Raw genomic sequence first — 15,566 nt, 5'->3', positions numbered from 1 at the left:
CTGAGAAAGGACAGGGTAGTCCTTGCAAAACACATAAGGGATTTCCTCTGTGAGCCTTACTTTATAAAATGTTAATTTTAATTGAATATAGAGTGAGAAAGTCATATTGTTACAAATTCCCTGCTTCAGAAGAAAATTGACTTTCTAGAGTGTTGTTGTTTCTTTTTTTTACAGCATTTGCATAGGTATGGCTTACCAATTTAAGTTGCAATTTGGTGCATATTTAATACTATGATTTTCCCCAAGATTTCTTAAAATTTAGTTTAATTCTGAACAGGAAACATGACCACATATGATTTTGTTGCTTTTGGAGAACTTGTGTGGCATAGAAGTAAAAGCAACACATTTTTTTCTCCTAATAGTCAATTCTTTTAGAACCTTGTTGAAGATGATAGTTTAGCAAGGCTTCTTTCTGTTTATGCATTATTACTAGAAATAAATATGCTGCCTATCTCAGCACTTTACCAGTGGATTAATATTCCTTTCTGATACTGCTTAGGTGCACATTGAAAATACAAGACTTTAGAATGCACATAAAATCCAATTTAATCTCCCTAGGATCCTGAGGAAAAACATGCTTGTTCTGTAAAGATTATTAGTTATAAACCTCATCGGGGTAGTGATTTATTGTTTCTCTGTTTTACAGCAAAAGAGTTGGACCTGATTCCAACATTTTTGACAAAGCAAAACTCAGATGTGTTCCAGCAAGAGCTCCATATAAATGAAAGCTTTGTAAATGTAGATAAAGCCCACACTAGCACTCCACATTTCTCCTATTCCCACATGTTTTTAAACTTAAAAGATCACACACCACCAAGCCCAGGCTTGTAGTGTTGTTTCTAACAGTCTGTGATGTGTTTATCCATCCATGGTCCAACTCTCCACTGTATCACACTCTGCTTGAGCAAATGTAGAATCAGTGCTAGTGCCTCCATACTGCTTTTCTGGGAACTTTCCACCACTGAAACCAGTTAATTCTGCCTGCTCTTAAATTCTGGTCTCATTGCTCCTTTAGCACAGAAATGGGGTATTTGGTGTGGCAGTCACTTTATTTGCCTCTATCACCTGTTGAAATATTTGACTTAACAGAAGTAATTCTCTAGAGTTCACCTTGGTTGAAGCTGCGCGTTGTGTAGAGGATGTAAAAGAAGAGTGTGAGGGAAGGAGCTGTAGCTGTGGTTGGCCACTCGTTGGTCATAGAGTTTAAAAGAACTTGAAGCCATTACTGTTGGGTGCAGCCAACAGTTTATTTGTGCAGCCCCTTTCTGGGAAATCTAATCCACTGTGTGAGTGGGGCCTGAGAGGACTTACACTTCTTGGAAGGAAGGTGAGGAGAGAAATGGGAAGAGACTGGTAGCTTGGAGGGGAGCTGTAAGAAACTGTGCTTTCTTCAGCCCTGAAAGGAGCTTAACTGTAGCTCTTTGGTCTGAAAAGGTGGGAATGCAGCCTGTACAAAGGGTCAGGGTTAGCATCCTTATGTGAGCTAAGCCTACGTCTTAACGAGGAAAGTTATGGTAGAGGGTGGAACAGGGTGGTGCACTGCGTATGTGGAAGGGGCAAGGGGGCATAAGCATCTGTGAGGAGGGAGGATTGGATCCAGAGGATGCCCTTCCTGGTGTGGTTGAGATGACAGCCAACTGGAGCTACTCTTGCAGAGAGGGAAGTTTTTGTTTGCTCTGAGTTCTTCTCCACCTTCACATATAGAACTCTTCTGACATCAAAGAAAGCTCTTCAGTGGATAAGTCACAGCAGAATTGACCATCCACCTAGCATACTGAGAAGATGAGAGGTATAATTAATAGCAATGTTAATTAAATGCTACGAGCTGAGCAAAACAAATCTCTCAAATGGGAGTGCTGTCAGGGAAGAGAGGCTTTTGTGTTCTGTTCTCCTTGCTCCTCAGCATTTTTTCCAGCCCATGTTTCAGATCTACCACACTGTAGTGCGATTTGGCCACCTTGTACCCTGTTTTCAATGCAAACTGTACTTTTTACAATGACTCAACTTTCAGTGTCTTCTCCACTGACTTGGTGTTACTCCCTTTCTTGACAGGTTCTGTTAGTATTTTCAGATGGCCTGGATGATTCACTGGAAGATCTCAGAAGAGCAGTTGACTCCCTTCGCTTTAAAGGTATTATAGTAACTCATTGATGCTTCAGCCTCTTTCTACCAATGGCCCAATGTATTACTCCCTCACTGCAACTTTTCCACATAACATTACCTCTCTGTGCTCATATGGCATTTCTTAGGAGTCACTGAGAGAATGTTCACTTCTCCATGTAAACTGTTGCTCATGATGGTTTGTCACTTGTTGGCAGACGGGACCAGAAGCATGTTTAGGGTTGCAGAGGGCCTGGGATGATTCTAGTTTCTGCAGTCCAGCTCCAGCAGCTGGGGTGATTCAGGGCAGCCCCTCTCACTGATGAGTTCAGTGCCAGAAGTTAGACCCAACTCTGACTTCTGCAGGAGAAAACAGTTTTACCCTTCTGTTTGGGCACTGAGTAGCAATCTGGTCTGACAACTGAGGAAAGAAGTTAATTGGGGAATTACTGATCTGGATTTTTCTTTTATACAATGTTCTCAAGAGCTTGATATTTTTTTAAGATGCTATGTTGAAGTCATACCTGCTGTTACTCACAATTATATTATTAGTTAAATAATATAGTTCAGGCATTCACTAATTTAAATTGATGTTTATGTTGAAGGTCTTGATGCACTTCTATTAATTGGCCTGGACAATGCACAAAACTTGACTGAACTTCGGGAAATAGAGTTTGGCAGAGGATTTGGCTATAATGAACCTCTGAGTGTTGGCTTTGCAGATATTGCTGGTGTCTTGCAGAGAAACCTTGTAAGTCCTTCTGTGATATAAACAAAAGGGGGGGGAATCAGTTTTTGTTTTATGTTTAATAGACATAAATGAAATATTTCTTGTAATTTTTCAGGATACTGTTGCAGAAAGGAAATGCTGCAACGTTTTTTGTAAATGCCTTGGAGAAAATGGTGATCGTGGTGGCCAAGGAAGTCCTGGGACAAAAGTAGGAGTGCTAAGATAGACGTGACTTAAGAATTAAGAAAGTGTTTTTATTTTCAGAGCATGCATGCATGTGCCCATGGCCTTTGCTGTTAGGATGCATGAAGGAGAAACATGAAATGTGATAATTTCTCTGCTGTGTGTTCCTACTGCAAAAGTATTTTTGTAATGTCAATAATTCACACATATAAAAATCATTAAGCACTCTCCTTCACTAGCTGAGCAGAAAATTGAGAGGGATTTAAAAATTAAGTCTCATTAACCAAGAGGCTTATTAACTATTGCGGATGAGATTGAGCCAACGAATTGAGACTAGAAAATAATTCTCTTTCACTAGGTGTGAACCTTATCCTTTTGTGCTTCTGGTTATTCCAAATACCCTCTTCTATAAGTTTCTTCTGATCCAATACAGTACTAATTTGCATTATTTCAGTTAAGAATTTACATTGTCTGTTTTAAGCCTTTTGAGTATTACAGATATCACGATTTCTACAGCATGCTGGTAGACTTCATTATTAAGGTTTTTAGTGTATGTTTTCTCCATTTAACTACTATTCATTCCATTATTTCTGTGTATTCCGGTAACAGACTAAGTAAAATATATCTGTAGTTCATGTGCTTCAGTTATGTGGTTGCAGTTAAATATATTTTTTTATACCTTAGCGGAAGTATAGACTTTTTAAATGTACTGATTTCTTCCATTACTCTTGTTGATTTTCTTACACCTTTCTTCTTTATTAGAATCTCTAGATTAATGTGCTTTGACAGAACAGTGTCTGGAATATAGACATAGTTGTTTAGCAGACAGACATGATGCTTGGTTTGTACAGCCTACAATTGTAAAAACATGTTTTTGCAGCACAAATTCATGTCTTGTTTTTGTGCATTTTAATTCCTAGACACTCCCGTTTTTTCTAGTTTCTCTCACTTCAGGTTTTTGCCTTGGGGATGTGAGGTTCGCATCACTTTAAATACAAAGTTGCAATGTTCCTGAAAGCCTTTGTAAGGTATTATTGCAGTATCTTTATCCTAACAAGTTTTCAGCTTCTCTTATTTTTCATTTCACCTTAGAATTTCATTAGTGTATAATAGTTTATTTTCCAAATCACTAAGGAAGAGGTTTACTTTGACCAAATAAGCCACCAGACAGTTTCCTGACATAACATGCTGACATTTTATATTGAACAATTTTGTATTGTTGTGTTGTTTTTTTTCCACAGCCACGTGAAGCACATAGGACTGTGCAGAGTGTCTGTGTAGATGTAGTTTGATGGAGCCTACCCTCTTCAGTATAACCAGATCTAATTTTCGGGAAATGCTTTATATTTCTAGATGCTGAGTAATCTGATAGAAATGAACCCAATGTGCTTGGAGAACAGCATTACTTAACTCTTGAGTTCTTGTTTTTTAGGGAAGTACAGGTTACAGAGGATCTCCTGGCCATCCTGGTGAGGAAGGTTGGATTGTAAGTAAACATTGTTCCTTCCTGCCTATGTGATGTTGGTTGGTGCCTGAACCTGTCTGTATTTACTTTTCACAGTGCTCATCAATGTTAACCTAAAATGTGTGTAGCAATGTGTCTCTAAAGGCAAATATACAGGCTTGATTGTCTTTCCATTTGCTTCTTACCATACTTCCTAGTTAACTTCTGATGCAGAAACAGAGTCAATTAGAAAGAATCACACAGCAGCATATTATATGGCATATTTGTGGCTAAATTGTATATTCATTTTTTATGACTGTCTGTACCAGATTCTGTGCAGATAGTTCTTGAAAAAGCCATCCCTTCTGTTCTTAGCACCAGTGACTACCTTTTAACTGGATAGCAAAGACTTTTGTGTTCTGTTCCTGACACAAACTTTAACATAATGTGCGTAAGCCAAAGCCCAGCCCACTAGGAGTATTTCTTTCTGTTTTGCTATCTAGAAACAAACAAAAATCCTGCAGAGAATAACACATCATTTCCTTAGCACCATAAGCATAGGACTGGGTTTATAACACTGCACCTAATGACATGAATATTACTCCTAAACACAGGTAAGAAGCCTGCAAACCAAGAACCAGCCAAGGATTTCTCTCTGTAAAATTCACACTAGAGTAGTTCAAGTTCTCACAGTAGATTGGTCAGCCTGAATTTGCCTTTGGTGAGGCAGCCCGGAGCAAGCCTGCTGTCTACTCAGAGTAAGGCAGTAGTGGAAAAGAGCTGTTGACATCTGGGATTATCAAGAAAGTGCATTGTAGTGGTGGTTTTACAGTTTCTTTGGAAATCTTTGGCTGTAGCTACTGGAGCGGTTTCCACAGATATTTTTTTTTAAACAAAATTCCATATAAGCAGTTTCCAGAATGACTTTAAAATATGTTACTGAGGAGCAAACATGAGTGACATGGCATAAGGAGGAGTTAAAGTTCAAGCCCTGGGTTTTTTTTAATATGATAAACATTTTTAACATACTTAAATGGCTGCCTCAAATTTTTCACCACAACATTTTGATTTGAAAGATTCTACATCTTGTCTTTTTTGAAGTAATGAAGGGTTGAAAACAGTATTCAATTTGTTTTTCTGTATGAAATTAAATTTGTTTTTTTCCTTCTGAGAATCCAGAATCATCTTCCAGAACACTTAAATTACAAAAGTCTTGTTTCTAAATTTTCTGGTCCCTTCGCTTTCCTTTACTGTGGAAGGATGAAAGAAGTCATGTTCACACTTTCAGAAACTTACTCCATTTCTTGCATGTGAAGCCTACATGTGATTTTCATATTGTAAATTTTCCTTGCTAAAGGCTAAAAATTTTTCCAGCCATGGGGTAAGAATTTGAAGTACCCAAAACAGCTGAATGTAGTAAATACAGGGCAGAAAGTAGACTGCTGATAGTAGACTATGAAAGATGCCACAAGGAAAGGAAGTTGTGGAGATAATGCCGGACAACTTTGTTTTATCATGGTGTAGTGTTCATCTCAGGAATTAGTCTTAACGTTTCACATAGGCAATGCAGCCAGGCTAAAATGTTTAAACTTCTCTCTTTATTATTTTTTTTTTCTTCCCTCCATATTGTGGCATGGTTCTGTGACACTGTGATCCATGTTGATTTTTTGCTAGTTTAGAGAGTGAGACTTATTTAAAGATGAAGAAAGTAAATGGTCTTTGTTCTTCTGATCTGAGGCTCTTCAAGTTTCTCTTCTCTTTTGCATGGTAGTACAGAGGCTCTCATGTTTACTGTTTGTTCTCATTTAGTGTGTCATAGTTTACCTTTTTAGACAGCAATTTTAAGGGAATCTGCTGGGAGTTGCTGCTCTCTTTCCAATTGGTTTTAGAACTTCCATCCTAAGAATCGTGGAATAGAAGTCTTTAGAGATCAGTGACTAGAGGAAAGTCATTCAATATTCAGTTAAACAACCCACCAAGAGTCCAACTTCCCATTTTAGAGATTTCAGTCAGAGATTTGTAGCACAGTGTAAAACATGGTGTGGTAGGGAGAACAGTGAACCAGGTGCAACCCAAACTAGTAATTAACTATTGTCTTAAGCTAGTATGAAACTTTCCATGTGACTTCCATTTGTGTCCTTAATGCAGTGAATGGTGATATAATTCTCTCTTGCTTTAATCTTATATGATGACAACAAGTAACCATTGTTATATGGATGAATTTGAACATTCTCTTTTGTTTCTTAGGGGGAGAGAGGCCCAGCTGGTTTCAATGGGAGTCAAGGAGACAGGGGATGTCCAGGGGTCAGAGGCAAAAAGGCAAGTGTGTCACTCTGAAGCACTTCCTATTTTGATTTCCCAAAAACCTGTTTTCTGTACTGAGGAAAAATGACTGTAGTGTCTTCCTGAAGCAGGGATGGACAGCAAGACCCAGCTTGTAAGAACAGTAGACATTTTTTGCTATGACCTCTTGAGAGTTACTTTGTGTAACCAAAGGTGGTCAAATGGCTAAGGATTTTGCTGACTCAGAAACTTGCCAGTGACTTTCACCACCAACTCCAGACTGGCCTTAGAGAAAACTATAAAGCTTTACAGAAGAGGAATTAAAATGAAGGCTGCACTATCTTCCCACAGGAAAGGGGTCAGTCTCATATGTGGCAGTAGGGGCTTTTACAGTAGGGACTACAAATACCATGCCCAGCTTGCCTCTGCGCAACAAGGTCTCCTGCTTCTCAAGCTCAATCAAAATACTTCAACTAAATTTCATCTATGTTTATTTTCAATTTCAGGGGGGCAGAGGCTATAGAGGAAGTCAGGTATGTGATTTCATGTGTAAGCAATTTTCATGTTACCTTGTAAAAATGAAAATAGCAACAAAGAAGAAAAAGACTGTACAAACTTCAGAGTGTTTAATGTTCTTCTGCTATGGTTGTATAAGAATAGATTTAAGTGAGCTCTTAGGTATCACATTTTTTAAAAGCAGCAATCTCACTTGTACTGTGTTTTTAGCATGGTTACCGTCATAGTTGATTTAGTCTAATTGTCAGGAAAGGAATTTATTTTCTAGCTGTTTTAGTAATCTGTCAAGATAGTAATTTTGGTGAGTTGAATCTTCTATTGTTGAGGAAATGGAGCAGAAAGGGAAAAAAATGATTGCGACTAATATTTATGGAGGATTTGGCTAGCTTTTTCACTGAGTCATTATTGACACTTTTTCAATATCCAAACTTCTCTGTCATTCACTGATCTTGCAGCTCTGCTTATTTAATCATTCAAACATACCTGTTCATCAAAGAGAGATTATCACCAATTTGTTAATAAAATATGAAGCCTGGAACACAATGACCTATAATGGCAATATTAGTTCCAAAGCTAGAGCAATTAAAATGGAAGTCAAATTGTATTTTGGTACATAACAACTCTTAGAAAATATTTAGGAGCCTCAAAGATTCAGAAGTCGTTTGACTCCAAACCTGAGCAGCTGTACGTGTGGGAAAGTTCAGAGAGTATTTTTGATACCTCAGCTCTATTTAAAGTATTGCTGTGCACTGACTTTTTAAATCCTTCTGTATGATTTTCTTCCCTTTTCCATTTTATGTTCTGTTCGCTGAAGTAATTTTTCCTCCTCTAAACATCTGATTATAGAAGAGAGAGAGTACTTGCCAATGATTTTGATGTGTTCAAGTTGATTAAGCAAGACTTATCAGGAGCACAAACCCTACTGAAATCCAATGAATATGTGAGCATCTTGATTATGTTGTGTCATTATATCCACTAGTTTTAGTTTAACTAAAAATAGGAAATTTTCAGCAAATAAAAAATGTGATTCAATATTGCTAACTTAGTAAGTTAGCAGATGAGGCAGTTTATTGAAGTCTGCAAGGCATTTTAGTACAGCTATTTGGAGAAAAAAGGCAATACTGAATATTTAATACATGAAGGTTGGCTCAGGTTTTCAGAGATAGGAAATGAATGAGGGAAAAATTAAGACATGATTAAAAGTCATGATTGCTTACTTGATGTTCAAAAATTTTCAGGAAAGCTTATTCAATAAATTCTTGTTTGTGACATATTAATCTTATTGAAATGTACAGTCAGCTATTTTTCCTTGTAGTATATACAAAACTGTTACAAATTGATGCAAGTTTTCCTCAGACACTTTAACTGGGTGGTTTTGCGAAGTCAATTTAGCATCAAAACTTATGAAGTGACTGTATCTGTAGTCTCAGTCAGAGTTAGACTCCTGTTGGTTTAACTGGCATTTACAACAGGCTCTTGTGCCACCTCCAGTGATTTATTGACTGTTCTTTCAGCTTTCAGGATATTTGTCTCTGCTGATTTAATTTCTTACTACAAATAAAACCACCACAATGAATTCCTTCATTTTTATCCTAGTAAAGAAAGATGGAAGAAACACTTCAAAATATCTTTTAAAAACTGAGTGTGCTATTTGGCCAGGTCTGAAACATTGTGGAACATACAAAAATGAGATAAGATTCTTACAGTTACAACTGTTCAGAAGCCTCACTCTTCATCTGAACAATAAGTTAAGATTACAGACTCCCTGAGGTCGGGATGGATGTTTGGTGAGAAAATGGCTGTCATAAATGGTTGCACTAGGGTAATTCCTCTTCCAGACAGAGGAAAGAGAAGTGCAGTGTGTGTTTGAATGGAAATGTGACCACTATTTATGTAGTGAGCATGACATTGCTGAAACCATCATGAAGTTTCTTTGACAAGTCCTAAAGTCCAAAGTCAGTCTTTTGAAATTGTTTTTGTTTTGATTATTCTTTCTAGCTTTTCAATACACCATTCATGGTATAAAGTTAATTTAAAAAAAAAAAAAAAAAAAAAGGCACGATACAAATGTGTGATGGTTGACACCAGAATTACAACAATATCAGCATGTTAGATCAAATACTAGTAATTGTATTTTGGAATATATCTAGATTTTGAAGGTGCTACAGCTGGGAAAAAGATTTGAAGATGAACAGATTGAAAAGCAGAACTTAAATTCTGGTGTACATCTATAGTTTTATTAACCGTTGTTCTTCTTAAGTGTTTTTACCTATGAAAGTTAATAGTTCATTAAAGTCTGACTCATTCATTCCTATTTATAATTACTATTCTTTATTATTCTTGCTAGCCATTGAAAACAACTATTCTTATTCAGCTTTCCAAAAACAGGGTGAACACTTCTTCTCTTGCTCAAAGAGGCAAGTGGGCTGATGCTAATAGGGTTTTTATGTGCTTATTGCTGCAGGGTGAACATGGTGACAGTGGATTTGATGGCACTAATGGAGAGCAGGTAATCATTACTTGATAGGTACAGTGCAATTAAAGATGCACACCTCAGAGTTAAAAATAGACATTTTTGGTGCCTTTCAATAGACTTTAAACCTGAACGGAAATTCTGTTGTTTAGAGCTGCATATCTGAAGTTGATTGGATTCTGCCAGACAAAATTTGGGAACCACCTTTGCCAGAAAGAACAGGTTTTTTTTGTTGTTTTTTTTTTTTCCCCTTTCATGAGTCTAGGGAGAACGTGGATTTCCTGGACCTGCTGGAGAGAAAGGCAACACAGGAAACCAGGTGAAGCATCTGTATAGTAATGTTTAGATTTTATGGAAATAGCTTTCCAAAGTGTAATGCTATCTGTAATGCCTGTGAGTTGTTTTAAATAGCTGACTCTTCTCTAATACGATTCAGCTCCTGCTGCAAATCACTGTAGCTCCACTGACTTAAACAGATCTATGTTCTCTTATCTGACCCTCCTCTACCACAGATTCTGTTTTTATCTGTTCCTGAACTGCTTGTGCTCTTATAAATTTAGGGCAGAAAAGGCCCCAGAGGAGAACCAGGGGAACGAGGAGAATCTGGTCTAAGAGGAGATCATGTAAGTCTATTCCTTCATTTTTCTTAGGTTGCACTGATTAGTACCTGGATTCTGTGTTGGAGCTGTGTGACGTATATTTGATATGAAGATTTTTTCATAACCCTAGATGGTGCAGTACTCTGCAAGAAGTATGGCATATTCCAGGAGTCCTGAACTCTTCAGCTGCAGAGGGACTGATGTGTTTTGATATGCTGCTTGGAAGCAGGTGTTTAAGCCTCAGGTTTCCTGCTTGTTCCTAGCATTTTTGCTTTATTTATTTGTTTTTGCCATGGGCAACATAATTCTTTGTGGAGCTACTTTAGTTCTCTCTGGTGGTCCCCACCCTGCAGAGGAATTTCTGGATCACTTGAAAACCCTGTCCACTGACTATTGGTAGCAATTTATCATGATGGAAAGACAAGTTAATTCTTCACGCTGACACTTTTTCCCTTGCATGCTCCAGAGCCATATATATGTGCAGTTTCTAAGGACTAAAACTTCAGTGGAGACACCACACCTCTTGTATCACAGCTTTAAGCCTTCTTACAGATACTTCAGAGACTTTTGTTACAGTCAAATACAGTGTTGATTCCTGTCTTCCAATGCTTATAAAAGAAATGGGGTGTCATGGTAACTTGCCTCTGAAAGATCAGGATTTCATCTGTGGCATTAAGTGGCTAAATGGAACTCAATTCTAGTGTAACCCCATCTGAAACTCACTAACTGGTTATGAACTTAACTCAGTTAACTATAACCAAACAACCAGAACAGCTTTACATTTTCAGGGTTTAATTTGTTGCCCATCTTTGATATTTCTTTTCATCTCTTTGGGAAGAAAAAAATAAATTGTGGACTTTGCACAACTTCCTATATAGTGTTTTTACAAGCATCTTCATTTAAAATAGCCTCTGGATTTCTTGTTGGCTGCAATGAAAAATCTCATATGGTCACAGAAAATACTGAGCTTTCTGCTTAACTTTTCCAGGGAGATCCTGGGACTAGCAGTAATGTTCCTGGTCCTAAGGGTGAAAAGGGAAACCTGTCACAGCAGGTAAGCAAGGATTATGGAGAGTGTGTTTGCATAATTGCTATGTTTTATTGGCTGTCCAGTGACTAAGGAGCTCTTTTACACGCCTTCAGTGTGTATCTGCAACACAGAAAGCTTTGAGAAGTGTTTGATACCGTAAAAATTTTTTTAAAAGTTTAAAAGGTTAACAAAGACTATGGAAATATTCTCATAATAAGAGCTAAGAAAAGATATGTATTTAGTATATATATATATATATTATTCTACCACAAATATACATCACCAACCTGAGAAGCTTCTTTTAATGTATTGTAAAGATACTGTCCCTCTACTCAGCTCTGGTGAGACTGTACCTGGAATGCTGCTTACAACTCTGGAGCCCTCAGTACAAGAAATACATGGATCTGTTGGAAAGGGTCCAGAGAAGGGCCACGAAGGTGATCAGAGGCCTGGAACACCTCTGCTATGAAGTCAGACTGAGAGAGGTGGGGCTGTTCAGCCTGGAGATGAGAAGGCTTCAGGGAGATCTTATAGTGGCCTTCCAATACTTGAAGGGGGCCTACATGAAAGCTGGGGAAGAGCTTTTCACCAGAGAGGGTAGTGAAGGGTACCCTGCAAGGGGTAATGGTTTTAAAGTGAAAGAAGGTAGATTTAGGTTAGATATTAGGAAAAAATTCTTCACCGTGAGATTAGTAAGTCATTGGAATATGTTGCCTAGGGAGGTTGTGGAAGGTCCCTCCCTGGAGCTGTTCAAGGCCAGGTTGGATGAGGCTTTGTGCAGTCTAGTCTAGTGTGATGTGTCCCAGCTCATAGCAGGGAGGTTGGAACCTGATGATCTGTGAAGTCCCCTCCAACCTTAACTGTTTTATAATTCTGTGTTAAAAACCACACTGGGAAAAATGCATTGGGCACGAACAGGCTGTACTCATTTTACTATGGAACATCTATTTCCTCGGGGTGGTGCATAAACTCCGATTTGACCTGTACCTAAAATATATGAGCTGGAATATGAGCTTATGTAGTGATGTCTAAACTTTTACTGCAAGAAAAGAAACGTAACAGGAAAGCACAACACATTTTACCATCACACTTTTTTTGGAAAGAATAAGCAAGGATAAGTAGTTGGACAATAATATATAAAGGGTGGTGGGTGAAAGCTCAAAAGGGTGAGAACTAGAAACATTTAAGAAAAATGTTTTAGAGGTTTGATTCTATCTAAGCAAGTAGTGTTGTATGCACATGTTGAGATGTGTGTGCACCGGTATGTCTGTGTAGAGTGTGCTGAAAGCAGTAAAAAAGTAAAGGTCATCCTTGGGAGAGTAATTGTGGGGTTTTTGACTGTTTGGGAGCAAACCTCATCAAACTTTCTCATCTTAATAAGTCAAACTGAAAGGCTTAAGTTGACAAAAAATATTTCACAGAAGCCTGCATCAAGTGTCAGCTGTTAGTAACTGATGCATTGGAAACACAAAGCAAACATCATCTCTTGGTTTATTATTTTGGATGGTAAATTTTTTGCAGAAGACAAAAATAAAAATCAGTGTTCACCATGATACAACTGATTGCAATGAAAATTCTTAGAAGACAAAACAAAGAACAAATGTATAAAGAAGAATATATGAGTACAAGAAAAAGTGTTTGAAGAGCATTACTTTGTTTTGCAGGGAGACCCAGGACCACAAGGACTCCAAGGGGAGCAGGGTGATGCTGGTCCTGATGTAAGAACAGTAGTTGATGCAGTAACTGATACAACATATGATGGGGTTCCCATTGAGAAAACAATTTTTTTTCTTCTTCCTTTTGTCCCACACTTAAAACTCCTGCAATTAGAGGGAATAAAAATCTTCTAAAATTTTCATAGTGAAGCACATGTGTATCACAATGTGTTTTATTTGTTTTGTGGGTTTATTTAATTGGGAATTTGCTGTCCTGTTAATTTCAAGTCTGATATATGTGAAGTCTAAAACTCAATGAAACCTTTTCCGTGAGCCTTAATTGCTTTATCATTTCTCCATAGATAAACCTATCCCTTCTTTTTCCCTGTGACTGCAAGTTCTGTATGCCTTTTCAATTTATGTATAAATTCACGGGCAGTTGAGTTGCTCTTTTTAATCCACTGGCAACTGGAACTGAAAAAGGCATCTCTTCTAGTCTGTCAGAAAGATGCCTAATGCCAAATTCTGCAATGATGCTTGCTTCTTAGTCAAGCTGCATAAATGTCCAAGAGGCCTCCAGTTCCATGAGGTTTAACAGTATGTTTCACTAGTGCTGCTGAGCAGTGTGCAGCAGGCAGCAGTGCAGACCTCTTAGATTAGGGGAAGTGAAAAGGGCTCTTGTTCTCTTTATCAGCCAAGGTGCTGCTGACCAGGAAGATGTTTTCCAGAATTTTAAGATGCTTTGCCTCTACACTCATTAAGTGTCTAAAGCTTTTTTTTTTTAAATAAGTCCTACTGTGTATGAGTTTCTGTTCCAAATCCACTCTTTTCTTATTTTTGCCATAAGCCTTTGTTTGGAAATAATCTGTTTTCTATAAGCTGTAATGTTTTGATTGTGTGTGTAATATATTTTATGCCAAACTGCTGTTTCACATACTCCTCAGTGGTCTGGATGTAATCTCGTGCCACTTCTCCCTAGGGTGCAGCAGGTCGAAGAGGCCCTCCAGGTGTAAAGGTGAGTGGCTGACACTGCTGCTACCTATTGTCATGGTTCAGCCCCAGCCAGCAACCAAGCACCACACAGCCACTGTCCCCCCCTGGTGGGCTGGGGGAGAGAATTGGAAGAGTCTAAGTGATACAACTACTCTGAGGGGGAACCGTGCTTTCACAGTTCATCCTAGAATTAAATGTCTTTATACTCCCCATCTTTCACTCTGGTTACTTGGTGTGGCCTTGGATTTGACTTTTCATGGTCTCTACAGTGGACAAGGACAGGCATAATAAAGGAATATTGTTGAGACCATGGTGTAAAATGCACTTAGCAAAATGCAAAGCAGAAGGAACTAACCTTGTGTACTGCAGTTTTAACATTCATCACGCACCCTAAGAAACTAAAAAACGCTACTCAGCTCTTCTATTTTTTCATTGAGTTTTCTTCAACAGGAATTCAAAGCTTCTTGAAAGCTGTTTGGGAGCATTGAATATATGAGATTATTTTCTGTTGATGTAGATATGACAGGTGTTAATTTGTTTGGTATGAATGTTGGTTTTTTTGTTGTTTTTGTTCTGGCAGGGTGAGCAAGGAGATCTGGGGGAAGCAGGCTTTCCAGGAGACTCTGGTCTTCCAGGCCCACAGGTAACTAAAAAAACTTCTGAGTTGTTTTTATGTTAGCTATGGAGAAGACGAGTTGTCAGTCTTATCTTTTGTTCTTCTTTTGGAATGTCTTTTTAAATTCAACTAATGAATATGATGAGTAAGATCCTTCCTTGGCAAATCTCTGTAACGCTGAGAAATTAAATCAGGCAATTTTATCTTGTGGTTTATGTGGGTGCAGCTTCCAGTGAAATGAAGAGGTAAGGGAATAGCAGAAGTAAGTAAATTAACCAACACCCCTCTAACTTAAAAGATATTCTTAGGCAGATATCTTAAAAATTAATTAGGAAATGCTACCATTAAGCACATAAAATCTATTGCATTTTTGAATGTACTGTATTTCCTGGGTGATTAAAATGATGAAAGTGATATACTGATCGACAAAACTGAAGAGGAAGGCTTTGTGTTAACAAGCTGCTTGATGGAGTAATTTTGAAGAGAATTCTGCCAGTAGACTGCTCACAGTAGTTTTCAGTTTTAAGATACTCTTAGATGCATCCAAGATGCTCTTAACTTTTAAGATAAGCTTTAAGATACAGGCCTCTGAAGTAAGTGTACCTAATTGATACTGGGTTGCTTATGTCTCCCTTGGTATCTTAGACACTGCAGTGGCTCTCTGAACGTGGCCTTCAGGCAGTGACCAGATCAGCTCCTTCACACAGTCACATCCGTACAATCAAAGAGCTAGAAGGTTCACCTGTGCATTAAATCTTGTGAAACGGGCACTTGAAATCTGGTCACTGCAGAAATCTATTCTTCATTGAAAGTCAATATTGAACTGGCTTTTTTTCAATGGCTCTTTTACATCAGGGCTCAAGAGGAGTACAAGGGATCCGAGGACCTCCAGGACCACAAGGCATGCCGGGCCCAGTGGTTAGTTTCAAATTATATATTCCTGC

At 38.1% G+C, this 15,566-nt stretch overlaps 1 protein-coding gene across 1 annotated transcript in view; it reads left to right on the top strand.

Annotated features, from left to right (window-relative positions):
- The window catches only part of LOC104397600 (collagen alpha-4(VI) chain-like), a 27,200-nt gene that overhangs the window by 9,087 nt on the left and 2,547 nt on the right, over positions 1 to 15,566 (top strand). Inside the window, exons 4-16 of the mRNA XM_010007600.1 lie at positions 2,053 to 2,131; positions 2,706 to 2,851; positions 2,946 to 3,038; positions 4,446 to 4,499; positions 6,705 to 6,776; positions 7,247 to 7,273; positions 9,604 to 9,765; positions 10,290 to 10,352; positions 11,317 to 11,382; positions 13,023 to 13,097; positions 13,993 to 14,028; positions 14,587 to 14,649; positions 15,478 to 15,540. Of these exons, the coding sequence (XP_010005902.1) occupies positions 2,053 to 2,131; positions 2,706 to 2,851; positions 2,946 to 3,038; positions 4,446 to 4,499; positions 6,705 to 6,776; positions 7,247 to 7,273; positions 9,604 to 9,765; positions 10,290 to 10,352; positions 11,317 to 11,382; positions 13,023 to 13,097; positions 13,993 to 14,028; positions 14,587 to 14,649; positions 15,478 to 15,540 (999 nt within the window). The remainder of the gene's footprint in view (positions 1 to 2,052; positions 2,132 to 2,705; positions 2,852 to 2,945; positions 3,039 to 4,445; positions 4,500 to 6,704; positions 6,777 to 7,246; positions 7,274 to 9,603; positions 9,766 to 10,289; positions 10,353 to 11,316; positions 11,383 to 13,022; positions 13,098 to 13,992; positions 14,029 to 14,586; positions 14,650 to 15,477; positions 15,541 to 15,566) is intronic.

Source organism: Chaetura pelagica, unplaced genomic scaffold (genome assembly GCF_000747805.2).
Source record: "Chaetura pelagica isolate M959 unplaced genomic scaffold, ChaPel_1.0 scaffold10, whole genome shotgun sequence".
Taxonomy (NCBI): domain Eukaryota; kingdom Metazoa; phylum Chordata; class Aves; order Apodiformes; family Apodidae; genus Chaetura; species Chaetura pelagica.
Note: the sequence above shows the minus strand (reverse complement) of the source record. Positions and strands in the feature narration are given on the sequence as shown.